General features: G+C 41.1%; 1 protein-coding gene across 1 annotated transcript in view; it reads left to right on the top strand.

The window, feature by feature from the left end:
• Positions 1 to 10,170, top strand: part of dchs2 (dachsous cadherin-related 2) — a 31,310-nt gene extending 21,140 nt beyond the window's left edge. Inside the window, exons 13-20 of the mRNA XM_027283661.1 lie at positions 85 to 945; positions 1,027 to 1,140; positions 2,016 to 2,227; positions 2,329 to 2,480; positions 3,674 to 3,804; positions 3,903 to 4,189; positions 4,501 to 4,642; positions 6,595 to 10,170. Of these exons, the coding sequence (XP_027139462.1) occupies positions 85 to 945; positions 1,027 to 1,140; positions 2,016 to 2,227; positions 2,329 to 2,480; positions 3,674 to 3,804; positions 3,903 to 4,189; positions 4,501 to 4,642; positions 6,595 to 9,206 (4,511 nt within the window). The 3' untranslated portion in view covers positions 9,207 to 10,170. The remainder of the gene's footprint in view (positions 1 to 84; positions 946 to 1,026; positions 1,141 to 2,015; positions 2,228 to 2,328; positions 2,481 to 3,673; positions 3,805 to 3,902; positions 4,190 to 4,500; positions 4,643 to 6,594) is intronic.
• Positions 10,171 to 13,324: the final 3,154 nt, after the last annotated feature.

The following is a 13,324-nucleotide window of genomic DNA, read 5'->3' as shown; positions in this document are numbered from 1 at the left end:
GCATTACCAAAAGTCACCATTATAAACATCCATCTCAGTCGGATATGCTGAAATTATACTTTGATCTCTATCCACTGTCTTTAGGTGAAGACTACAGAGGTTGCTTCACCATCAACAGCCACACAGGTGTTATCAGCACCACACAGGTCCTTGACCGTGAAGAAAGGCAGAATTACACACTCATCATACAAGCCCGCGACTATGGCCCCACCCCGCTCAACTCCACCACCCAACTACAGCTAGTGCTGCTGGACCAGAATGATAACATCCCCTCCTTCACCCGTAAGAGCTACCACGCCTCCATTAGTGAGGGCTTACCTGCAGGGGCTGAGGTCCTGCATGTCAGCGCCTTCGATCCTGATGAAGGGTCCAACGGGGACGTGACCTACTCTCTGACAGAGGACAGCAGCCAGGGGGCCTTCTCAGTAGACTCTCTCACAGGAGTGATCCGCACCACGAGGTCTCTGGACAGAGAGAGCAGGGCTCAGTACACCCTCAGAGCTGTGGCTACTGACGGCTGCACTCAAGGACCACTCAGCTCTGTGGCATCAGTGACCATACAGGTGGAGGACGTGAACGACAACGTGCCGGTCTGTGACCAGAATCCCATCAACGCATGGGTGTCCATGAGGACTCTACCAAACCAGATAATTACCACGGTTACTGCAACAGATGGTGACCAGGGTGAGAATGGGACCATACAGTTTATGTTGTCAGACGAGGAAAATCTGTTTGACATCAACAGCGACACAGGAGAGATTTCATTGAGAAGGCGCGTGAGAGCGGGTTTCTCCGGGAGGAAGCTGCAGGTTGTGGTTTCAGACCAAGGACGACCGGCTTTAACCTCCACCTGCCTGTTTTTCATCCATTTGAAGGGAGAGCACGAAGGACTACAGTTCACAAACAAAGTGTACAATGCTACTATCAAGGAGAACAGTAGAGTTGGTGCGTTTAACCACATCTGTTCCTTCTGTTTCCACTGACACCATTAAAAAAACCTTATTAACCTTCTTTCTCTTTGTCAAGGCACTTGGATTGCAAAAGTTGAGGCCAGCGACCAAACCAACAGCAGACAAAGGGTCACGTACACCATATTCAGTGGCAATGAGGATCACATTTTCTCCATCAATCGTCATACGGGTAAGACACATGAAAAACACTCTGTTCCTTTTTCTTGCAAAGTTGTTGGAGTGCACTGTTTATGATTATCAGATGGCATTCTTGCAATGTATTTGCAGGAACGTCATTAATGCTTTCATCATTTAAGTTATGCAAATAGCACAAATTCTCATTCACTTATCCATTTTATTTTCCACCAGAGTATCCAGAAAATAACTTTTGATTTCCAGTCCTGATCATTGTTTATGTATAACCAATCAGAGCCTCTAATTCAACCATTTGGAGTTTTAGCTATTTTTTTTGTGTCTCTCTTCAAAATGTGCTTTCAACTTATCAGGTTCATCTGTTTGTTTATATACAAGAATTTCCTAAAGAATTATGATTGTTGCCTGTCTGATTTTTATCATGCTCCATTCCAAACTCTTTTTTTGGATTCACGTCCACATAAAGTTATGAAGTAGACACAATTACACGCAAGATTAGGGTGACAAATGACTGAATACGTTTTTAGTGTTACCAGAAGAACTTAACAAAAAACAAAAAAACTTTTCTTTCCTTTCCTTTGCATTACTTTCCCTTTATTTTCTCTGAACTGGCCAAAGTAAAAAAAAAAAAAAAGGCTGAAGCCAAAGTAGAATATGCATTCAAATATTAATTCAAATATCAATATTATAATTTGGAATACATAATGACCCTGCCTCTCACCAAATGTCAGCTGGGATAGGCTCCAGCCACCCGTTACCCGAGTGAGGATAAGCGGTTACAGATAATGGATGGATGAAATACATAATGAATATACTGTATTTCAGAGTAAACATTACATATAAATACACATACATAAATTACATATAAAATCTCAAGTCTTCTTCTGTCATGTTTTTTTTCCCCTCATCCAGGTGAGATCCGTCTGCAGAAAGATAATTCTCTGGATTTTGAGATAAACCCTCAGATCCACCTTGTGGTGCTGGCTGACAATGGGCTGCAGACCGCTCACTGCAGAGTCTCCATCAGCCTGCTGGATATTAATGACAATGCACCGGTGTTTGAATATAACAACTACAAAACAGCTGTCTGGGAGGGGCAAGCACACAACACCTACATTATGCAGGTAGATACGATTAATATTCAAAATGTCTTTGACATAATCAGGTATATCACATATTTTATTGTGATCTTATGAATAACGATGACTGTCCATATTTTCGGCAGGTGTTTGCGTCTGATGCTGACAGTGGGATGAACGGGCAGATTGAGTATTCTATCTTGGCTGGTAACCATAATGAAGCTTTTATCTTAGACTCTGTTCGTGGGATTCTGGCTACCAATGCCTTACTGGACCGTGAGATCACCCCGTCATACAAGTATGCTGACCTCACATGTTAAAAGTGTTATGTAACCATTTCTAATATGTATGTTAGTCAAGATAAAACTAGATTAGAATGTTTCTACTTGTGAAATGGAGAGTCCTGTTCTGTATCACCAGCATCTGTGAGTTTTCTAGTTATTTAGTAGTGGATATTAACGTTTATCCTCAAATAAAAAAACACATCTTGCATCTTGAAATTTTGACAGATTTCCTGACAATGCCAAATGGACTTAAATCTGACTAAAATGGAATATCCTCATCATTCAGCTATAAGCTGTGGCGTAAATGCAGGTTTTTCCATTCATTTAAACAGGGGATTGCAAAAGGCCACAGGGGGTGCCAAAACAACTTAGCAGCATATGATGGAAAAGTTGAGCCAGATTGAACTTTTGGAAAAACACAACCCAATGTCGAGCCAGCGGTCAGTCAAACCCCATTGCAACACCTGATTTGGTCCGAAAAGGGCCTAACTGTGTAACGCTCAGAACAACAGTCAACAGTCTCAACGGAGACACATCGGAAGACTAACGCTAATATTTGGAGGGAGTTTAGATGGAAAGTTATAATGAAGTATTTCCAGACACCACAAATAACAGCAAAGTGGGTCCTGACCACCTCAGACAAGTGTTTGTGGAAATTGTGGACCACAAAGTGGAAACCACACTCATATGTTCTGATCATGTCCAAAGTTGAGTAATTTTTGGAAGGATGCCCTGAAAGAAGTGTTTCACCAAGATATCCCAAATGAACCGAAGGTGGTCCTCCTTGGTTCCCAGAGAGGTCCAAAATCTATTTGTTACAAATACTCTTGGGAGCTGCTATTAAATGTATCACAATAAGATGGATGAAACCTGAACCACCAACATGTATGTGGCTTAAAAAAGTATGGGAACTGTATGAGATGGAACAAATTACATACGCAATAAGGCTACAAAGAGCCATATTTATAAAGAAGTGGAGTCCTGTAATGAGTCTGTATTTTTATTTATCTTATTTATTTATTTATGTATTTTGTTTTCATGTTATGTGTGTAGGTATATATTGATGTAGATATCAAAGCAGCTGTAAGTTTGTGGAGTGAAATGTAAAAATGTAAAATTGTATTCTATGTATACATAGAGGGGAAGTTTAAAATATCAAATATGAGTTCCAAAAAGTACGCACATAAAATGATCTGTTCAATTACAGGCTGGTTCTGCAGGCAGTAGACAGAGGGAACCCTCCGCTCAGCAGCATCACCACCATCAGGGTCCAAGTGGTGGACGTCAATGACAACAGTCCTGCCATCCCCCCAATGGAGCCTGTGGTTATAGCAGAAAGTAAGACCAACCCCCTACAGCTGCTTTCAGTGATCTATGATCTATCTATGTTCTTTGTCTATTTTGGACTTAGTTTGACGTATTCTGTTTTACTGTAGATCTACCAGCGGGTTACATGGTCACCCAGGTGACTGCAAATGACGTGGACCTGAGCCCAACCATCACCTACAGCTTTTCAGACAACAGCAGCACCAATTCTCCCTTTGCTATTGACCGATACACTGGAGTGATTACCCTGACTCGAGCCCTGGACTATGAAGAGCAGACAGAGTACACGCTGACAGTTCTGGCATCTGACTCGCTCCACCAGACCACTGGGGAGGTCAAAGTTCAAGTGCTTGACGTCAATGATAACGCTCCAGTGTTCAATAAGGTCTCCTACCAGGTCTGTACATTTATCAATAAAAGGCTAGAGGGTGTATATGCCAACTGGCTTATGCAAAATTCATTATGCATTTAACTTAAAAAGACAAATTCTGTTGGAGATGATTAAATAGCCTCTGAAGAGATTTTTCACCCAAAAGTTCATACATATGCTTGCAATGAGTTATAAAACATCAGTAAATGTTTATTAGCCAGTATCCAAGTTGTTGTTACAATTCAAATTAGCTTTATTAGACAGTAGTATCTGACTGGATTTCTAGATATATCATGATCTTGGTGCAGCTGTAACTCATTATTTGTTTTTTCTTCAAGGTGGAGCTGTCAGAGTTGGTCTCAGCAGACACTTTAGTTTTGTCTGTGTCTGCTACCGACAGAGACTCTGGACTCAACGGCGAGATCAAGTACAGACTGCTTTCATCTCCTTTACAAGGCTTTTACATCGAGCCAAACAATGGTAAGAATAGCTGAAGTGATGAAAACGACATCCTGCAGCACTCTGATATAAATGTCTCACTGACAGCAAACCATCACTGTGTGTATATATATTTAGAAAGGGGAAAAGTTAAAGAGTCCCCAGAAGGATAAAACAATGATCCAAAATGTATTGTAGTTCTTCTGTAAAAGACATTAACTCAGGCTTTACAAGTTTTATGACTTATAGCTGTCTGGTGGTCTGATTTTCATATTCATCCCTCTTATTCTCTCCATTAAAGTCAGTTTTTTTGGCATAGTTAAAGGGGCACACGCCAAAGAAAAGGGCACAGAGGAAAGGCTTTGCCTGTTTATGAGCAGCTCAGCATACAGTATCAGAGGTTACTCAGAGTTGTAATCCTGCCAGTAGCAGTATACTGTATATAATTTTCGAGTCTTGGATGTGCAAGTGAGGTTCTTTAGACAGGGGGCAAGAGCTGAGACCCAATTAGAAGTCATTGAGATAAAGTGCTTCAGAGGAACCATGCCTATCCTATTATCTCCCTTTTAAAAATCCCTAAACCCAGGAAAGAAGATAAATCATACAAAGCTGAAAGGAAACCACCACCCCTCAATACTGGCTACTCAAGTGTGATTTGTGGGCTTCTATCGTGATTGAACTCCGAAGTTTAATATCAGTGAAACGTATTTGCCCTGTTTTGCGGCGAAGAACGCTAATGGAAAGTGAAATTTGCATCATTGTTGACTAAAGCTCTCCAAATAGAAGCCAAAAATTTAATATGGTGCTTTTTGTGGTGCAGTGCCTCTCACTTTTTCCACGCTCCTATTTGTTTCACAAACAATGAATGTTGCTGCTTTTAGAGCAGAGGCCTCAGAATTAATAATGTCATCCTGTAGAAAAGTTTAAGCGGCAGTGAAGTGGAATAATAAATTGGGTGGACAAACACTTAATTGAAGAGAATAAGAAAATTTGCTCTTATAGCCTGCATATGGAAAAAATTTAAGAACAGTCACACAGGAAATTATGTTGTATTGCCGTGTCTAATGATAAGGACAATTTTGATTTAACTTGCAGTATATTGTCATACAAGCAGACACATTTTATAGTTCTTATTCTGAAGAGAAACAAATCCAGAAACAATCCATGTACTTGTTAAACCATCTGTTAAATCAATTGAAAAGAGTTTTATAGTTTTATATTTGTGAGACCAGATGTCGGGTCTCCTAAAGTTCCTTTGCCTTATAAGCAGTTTGATTGTAAGATAGAACATATGTATGACTGACTACAGTAAGTGTAATATAACGTTTTGATAAAAGGGAAACAGATTTTAGCGGCTTACATTTTTGGCCACTGAAATCTGATAAATTGTAATCCTTGTAAAGTTGTTTTGGCAAATGTGTTAGCCAACAGTTGCTGTTTACACAGATGCAGAGCAACATCAGGATTTCGTTGTTTTGTTATGTTGCTGACCACACGACAAACCAACATCTTTGTTGTGTCTGTTATGTCGGTTTGTTGTGTCTTTAGTGAATGAAAAAGGAAAGAAGAACGAAACCTTTGGGTGAACAAACGGAACTGAATTACATCGTGAAAAAATCCTTTATCCGTCGGCTCACTTGAGTATTCAGTTTGCAAACCAACATGCAAAAATCATTCACTCGCTGCCTGAATTAAATCTCTGCGGGGGGAATGGTGCATGTTTAGCAATTCGTTTTCTGAATGTGCTACATTTTGAACACGAGTTTGCAAATGGCATCTTTACCAAACTAACTTCTTAGCTCACTGGCTTTCCTTCTGAAACGACAGGTTTCAAATCACTAGTTAGTGAACTGAACGTTTAACTGTGTTTCAGTCCAGTGAGTGAGATGTTCAGAGCTAAGTGCTAACATTGTCTTTTGCGTGATTCCAGTCAAATTATTAGTGCAGCTTTAAGATAAACTTAGTCACTCATGAACACATGTTTTGTCTTGTAGGGTCTGTCTTCACCAATAAGCCCTTAAAGGCCATCACAAACACCAACCTGATGCATCTTCTGGTTGAGGCCAAAGACAAAGGAGATCCTATGCAGTCTACTGTCACCTCCATAGATGTGCTGATTCTGGACACCAACGACCATGCACCATTGTTCCACCAGGACATCTACACACTCGCTGTTCCAGAAGACACCCCCACGGACATCACCATACTGACACTGTCTGCAGAGGATCAAGACTGGAGCCCTGAAAATACATATTTAGACTATGCCATCATCAGGGGAAATGAGGAGAAGCGATTCTGCCTGGAAGTAAAAATGGTTCCGGTTGAGAATCAGATGAGAAACGTAGGAAAACTTGTCCTGTGTAACCCTTTAGACCGCGAGACCACGGAAAACTATGCACTAACAGTGAGTGTGTCTGATCGAGGAACGCCTCCACTGAACAGTTCGGCTGTTGTGATGGTGACTGTGACAGACTGCAATGATAATGCCCCTGTCTTTTCCAGCACAGAATACCATGCACAGGTGAGTGAAAACAGCCATGTAGGTACCAGGCTGGTCCAGGTCACTGCTCAGGATCCTGACCTGGGAACCAATGGCCTGTTGCGGTATGACATTATCTCAGGGAACAGCAAAGGTCACCTCAAACTCAACTCTCAGTCTGGTCTTCTGGTGGTGAACCACTCGCTTGACTATGAGGAAGACTCAAAATACACTCTCACCATCCGAGCATCTGATGGTGGTGAATCATCTGAAAATCGTAAAGTGGCTTTTACAGTTGTCTTCATCTCAGTGTTGGATGAAAATGACAACACTCCATACTTCATGTTCCCTACTGTTAACTGTTCTGTGCTGGAGAACCTTCCAGTGTTTACCCACACCTGTTCGGTCCATGCTGTTGACAATGACTTAGGCCACTACGGACAACTCACATACTCTATTTTGTCGTCCTGCTTCATGGACTATGGCAGTGGCAGCCCTGAGAAGAAGGAGGCCTTTGCTATCGACCCCCTAACTGGCGACATTCACACCAGACAGACCTTTGATTATGAACGTGAAAGCGAGTACTGCTTTGTAGTGGAGGCCAGGGACAAAGGCAACAAAGCAGCTACAGTACGAGTGCAGGTGACTATCAAGGGAGTAGATGAGTTCAGTCCTGTCTTCACCCAAAAGCTGTACCATTTCCTCTTACCACAAAATGCCAAGCCTGGAGAGACAGTCGGCTATGTGATGGCGATGGACCATGATGGAGGGGTGGACGGGCTGGTGGAGTACTCCCTTGTGAATTCATCACCGTTTTTCTCAATAAACCAAAAAATTGGTACTATTTTTGTGTCAGATCCTGTATATCGCAGAAGAGGCAGCCATGCCAATGAGAACATGGTGAAGCTGGTAGTGTCTGCAGGTAGTCCCAGAATGGGCTCCAGGACTTCCAACTGCCTAGTTTACATCAATATCTCCAGCTCAGCAGAGGCACTCACCGGAGTACCTCTTGATGCACACATGCTCAGTTTGAGTATCTCGCTAATCATGTTCCTCCTTGTGCTCCTCATTTTTGTGGGCTTGGTTCTGAGGTACAAGATCAAGGAGGCGGCAATCAAAAAGGCTGCTGTCATTGCTGCAAACATGAACAAGGGCACAGGCTCATTTAAAAGATCTAGTCGCAAAAGGCGAAGTAACATCTCACTGCGGGACATGAAACGGCCTGGCCTCCTGGTGACCAAGATGGACATATCCAACCCATTCAATCAGTCAGATTCAAGCGGCCGTGGATCAGCAGAAGGTGAGACAGCTGAGGACCAGGAGATCAAGTGGATTATTGAGTACCCCTGCCGTAAAATAGATGAATCTGTACAAGGCAACCCGACCACGGAGATCCCACAAACTGCTTTACCTGGGGACAATATCTCCTGCCAATCTCTCCATGTAGAGCCAGAGCACATTTCATCTGTCAATAAATGTTTAGTCTCAGGTATGGCAAGCACAGAAAGCCTCCACCACTTCAAAGAAGAGGGAGGAGGTGAGGGACTACTTCCTGGAATACCTAGGATGAGGGATTTGGAGGAGAGCATGAGGATGAACGGGTATGTTCCCCTCTCGGAAGCCCAGGCCTCTGCAGATTCTCTCTCTTCACTGGTGTGTCTAGAGGAGCAGCTGCAGGGCAGCTACAGCTGGGACAACATTTTGGACTGGGAGCCACGCTTCCAGACGCTGGCCTCCGTCTTCACTGATATTGGGATGCTCCCTGATGAGGAGCTTCAAGGTGGCCGTGAGGACTTGGCAGCAGAGGCAAGCTGTCTCATGTACCCACCACCTCTTATAACTGGAGTTGCCCAACCTGGAATTAGAACTGTACCTCCCAGAAAGCCTGGCCGTGTGCCATGTCTGAGCAGGAAGCCGTCTTACCCCAAATATGCATATTCCCCCTTAGCGAGGAACACAGGACTCACCCCATCAGCCATGACGCCTAGTTTCTCGCCATCGCTGTCGTCTCTCACCATTAGGACCCCCAGTGCCTCACCAGTTGTTTCTGAGACCGGGGTGGGAGGTATCAGACTTGACTCAGGGCCCCTCACTGCAAGCCTATTGGAGGCAGAAATCCAGGTGTAGACATGAACTTTGACCAAGTTTATCTGTGACATTCAAATCCTTCTTCCATTCACCAACTGTAAGTATTTCCCTTAGGATTTTAAGGGACTTTAAGGTTTAGTTTTTAATTTATAACAAGAAAATCCTGGACTTTCCATTGTTATCCTGGTTTCTATGGTTTTAGACTCCTGTGTGCTACAAGTTTAGTCTCACAGGGGCGATACCAGGCAAAGTTGAATATAATGTAGTCATTTAATTACTTAGATTGAGGTTGATTTCATAACTGGCTTCTGTAATAAAACTAATATCTGGAAAAGCCTGGACTCGCCCTGGTCTTGCGTTATATTCGCGGCACTTTGAATAAGAGCAGATGTTCGAGTCAGTAATTAATTATTAAATGTTTTATTGTAAACATGTTTATATGTGCAGAAAATGAAACACTTTCTTATTGCAGTTGGTTGCAGCTTCTTAGATGGAAAGTTTTCAAGGTTGGTTTAACTTTAATAACCAAAGAAAGGCAACATTGTTCTGTGGTTAGGTCTGTCTTCCTGGAATCGTATAAAAACAGCATTTTGAATACAGACACATTTTTGCCTCCCGCTTCTTTAATATATTCTGCCAATAAAATGCCAATAAAATCCCATGAGGAACAAAACTTATTTTATTCCTTCAATCTAGGACAGTTCTTAATATCAATATTATATTGTTCAGTCTTTCAATGCTATATAATAGTCCAGGCTTATACGGACATCATCCAAATCCTCCCAAAATGTGAGGGATTCTTCACTGACACTAATTATGTACAGATTCATGAGATGGGGATTATATTGTCCTGCTGTCACTGATCAGCATGATGCAGATTTTTATAAAGTAGTTCCAGGTTCTGGCTGTTTCTCATGAATAGAAATGTTCTGTTCCCTTCATGATTATTGTTGTACGTGTGTGCTGACTGTAATTTAGGTACACCCTGTTAATAAACAGCACTTTACGTACAATTTTCTGAGAATTTTCTGAGTTTAAATATTGATACATGAGCAAGCAGTCTGCAATAAATACACGTCCTTCTGTGTATTCTTGGGTTCAGCATTTAGATATTATGATGTTGTGGTACTTATTGTCCTTCAGGATTATTTATTAGCTCCTCTTATATTCAAAGGCAGGATTTATTTGGTTAAACTGCAAGTAAAATATACCAATAGACAGGTTTCTGTTGGGGAAATAATAAAATAGGGGAGGTATTGTGCCTTTCTTTGAAATGACAAGTCATATTTTGATTTAATTTGGCATTTCTTTCCTGAACCAATTTTTCATGGCCACCACCGGTAATTGTGTGGTCTTTCTCAACAAATATACAAATTGAAACAAGGATTTCAATCAGTTCATACTGAATCCCACATATCTAAAAAGAAAATGATGATTTTAAATGATTGAACTTTCAAGTTTTCCTCAAAAATCTTCCTAAGTAGCTTCAATATTATAATAACATTTATTTGATGTAACAGAAAACAGCGCTGTCTCATAAGAAGTCTGCTTTAACTGCTTGTTTTGAGGTTTCATTGACACTACATCTTGCTTGACTGACATTTATTTGTAGCCATTTCATCCAGAATTGGTGCAATTCAAAATTATAATTTAAAAAAGCTGAAGAGAGTCTCCACAGGCTGAAGAGGCTTTTTTTATTTTTTTTGCTGAGAATTTTGCTTCTCTAAGAAATGTAAAGAAATACAAAGTGATTCAGCATGGCTCCACTTGGTCTGCTGTTAATCCACATGTGCTGCCCTCGGGGAACATAAGAACTGAGGAAGCTCAGGAGCTAAAGTCTTTATCAGATAGTTTCATGAAAGATAATAAACAGTCAAGCCTAGCCAAGTGTGTTCTGCATGTAGTCACTGATAGGTGCGTAATTATTTATTGACTTAGTTCAGTCTCTCCTCCGCACCTCAGTGGGTTTTGACAAGCTCTGCGCTCCTCTGTATTTGTGATTTCAGCGGGTCCTTGGCCTCGGGATCATGGTGATGGAAGAGATCACTCGCTATATCAGGTGATCTGGCCAAACAAGCTTCTGTGTCCCAGCAGTTCAACAGTCCCCACAACTGGAGTAAAGAGCTGCTCAGTGGATCTTTATCAAATACTGCCTGTCAGTCAGGCAGCTAAATCTGCTGAGGTCAGAAAGTCTCAAGTACAATACGATTCGAGTCCACAGTTTAATAAAGCAGACATGTGGAAAATGAGTGTAATCCTCAGAATGGTCAGATTAACCAGCAAGGGAGCTCTTCTGCAAAATGAGCTGCTGGTTTTCCATTAACCCTGTGATCTTCTCAATGCATTGCATGTCGTAAGCTGGAATGCTACCACCGTTTGGAGCTTGTTAACTTATTTTAAACATAATTGGATGAATGAAACTCAAATGAATTCATAAATATGCAATTTGTAAGCATATAGCCACTCTGTAACCTGTTTTTCTTTTTTTTTAAATCTGCATTTTCCTAAAGAAATCTAATACTAATCCACTCCCCCCATAACACAAACCAGGTTTCTCATTTCTGGAGAAAGTCAAGTGTTACCCAGTTGTTAAAGTGCATGCAAACACATTGTGTTAATTGTTGTGTTCATGTTTTTTTGTTTTCTGTTTGGGAAGAGGATTATTTTGTCCTTTCTAGTCAGCAGTGACTGACGTATCTGTCCTGCCAACATTATACACAGAAGCTGCATTACTGCTTGCTGTCTGCTGGTGCAGACAACATTGGTCATGTCAATCCGGAATGAAACTGATTAGGAGTTGTTATTCCTGCAAATTGACTTAGAACAACCTGCATAGTTGTGTCAACCTACATATTTGAATTACTGAACAAATCAGAGCTGAGGGCTGAAAATGAGAGATTTGAAACCAAGCTAACACAACTCTTGAAGACAGGGCCTCAAGCTCAGGTAATAAAGCAGGACCTGTCCTGTCAGTTAGACATTGAGCTTTACTCCCGAGCAAAATATGAATTAATCGAATTACCTCAAACCAGTTGAGTTAGCCTAGGGGGTTGTGGATTCTTTGCACAGTTGGTAATCAAGCCTGGATCCCAAGCATATCGGTGTCACGTGAGTGAATGATACTGGTAGACAGAGCAGCGTTAAAAGGGCACAGTCAAATGAAGGCAAATAAAACTCCACAATAATGCACAGTCATCTGTATTAGATCATCACTTGTCAAATCTGGTCAAGGGTGAGCTCACGACGTTCCCCCTCAGCCGTGTTTTCCTACAGAACAAGAAGAAAAGATTATCATCTGATAGTCCAGTCTGATAGTCACTTGGAAGAGGAGGCACTGTGGCAAATAAAACACAGCTGTGTTCTCATCCTGGCTTGGATTTTATATTTATCTCTATTTGCATTCTATTGAGATAACTACTGGCTCTCTAAACATGTTCTGCATTGTGGTTTCTGGCTTGTTTCTCGGTGGGACTTGAGGCTGTATGATGCACCGAAGGAATTTAGGTTACATTCACTTGGCAGAGAAACTGTTGTGGAGCGGGAAAGTGCAGTCAGGGTGACAGCTGATTTTATAATAAATTGTTTTGAAACTGTTTTCATATCTAGTGTTAAAAGGTTTTGATGGATTGCTACATTTTCCCCTCGGCTAGAAACGTAATTTGATGGAGTAGTAGAAGATATACAGAACTTGGTGGACATATTGTTTGTGTTTACTGTGTATTACCTCACATATACACATATTTTAACATTGACAAATGTAAAATCTAATTAAATGTAATTACAGCAGTCTGATTCTGGTTTGTGATGTTTGGTGCCAGAGGAACAGTGGGATATTAGACGTTTACCTCACTAACAGTAAAAAACCTTGTGTATGTAATGCAGATTTATAGCATGAGATTTTCATTATAAAATCCACCTGTTGTAAGTAAAGCTATGAGAGCATCTAGGAGCTCCTCTGAAGTTCTCCTACATGAAAGATGGTATAGATTATAGACTGAACTTAGACTGGAAAATGAAAACATATAAACAGCTTATTCCAGCGTGAAGAACCAGCTTTCCGCACGTATTTTTCATATATTATACTTTTTTATTTAAAAAAACAAGTATGTAAGTAAAGTATGTTCTGTCTCCAATTAAAGCTTCAACTTTTTCGCAAA

Source organism: Larimichthys crocea, chromosome X (assembly GCF_000972845.2).
Source record: "Larimichthys crocea isolate SSNF chromosome X, L_crocea_2.0, whole genome shotgun sequence".
Taxonomy (NCBI): Eukaryota; Metazoa; Chordata; class Actinopteri; family Sciaenidae; genus Larimichthys; species Larimichthys crocea.
The sequence above is the reverse complement of the archived record's forward strand: the minus strand, read 5'-3'. Positions and strand labels throughout refer to the sequence as shown.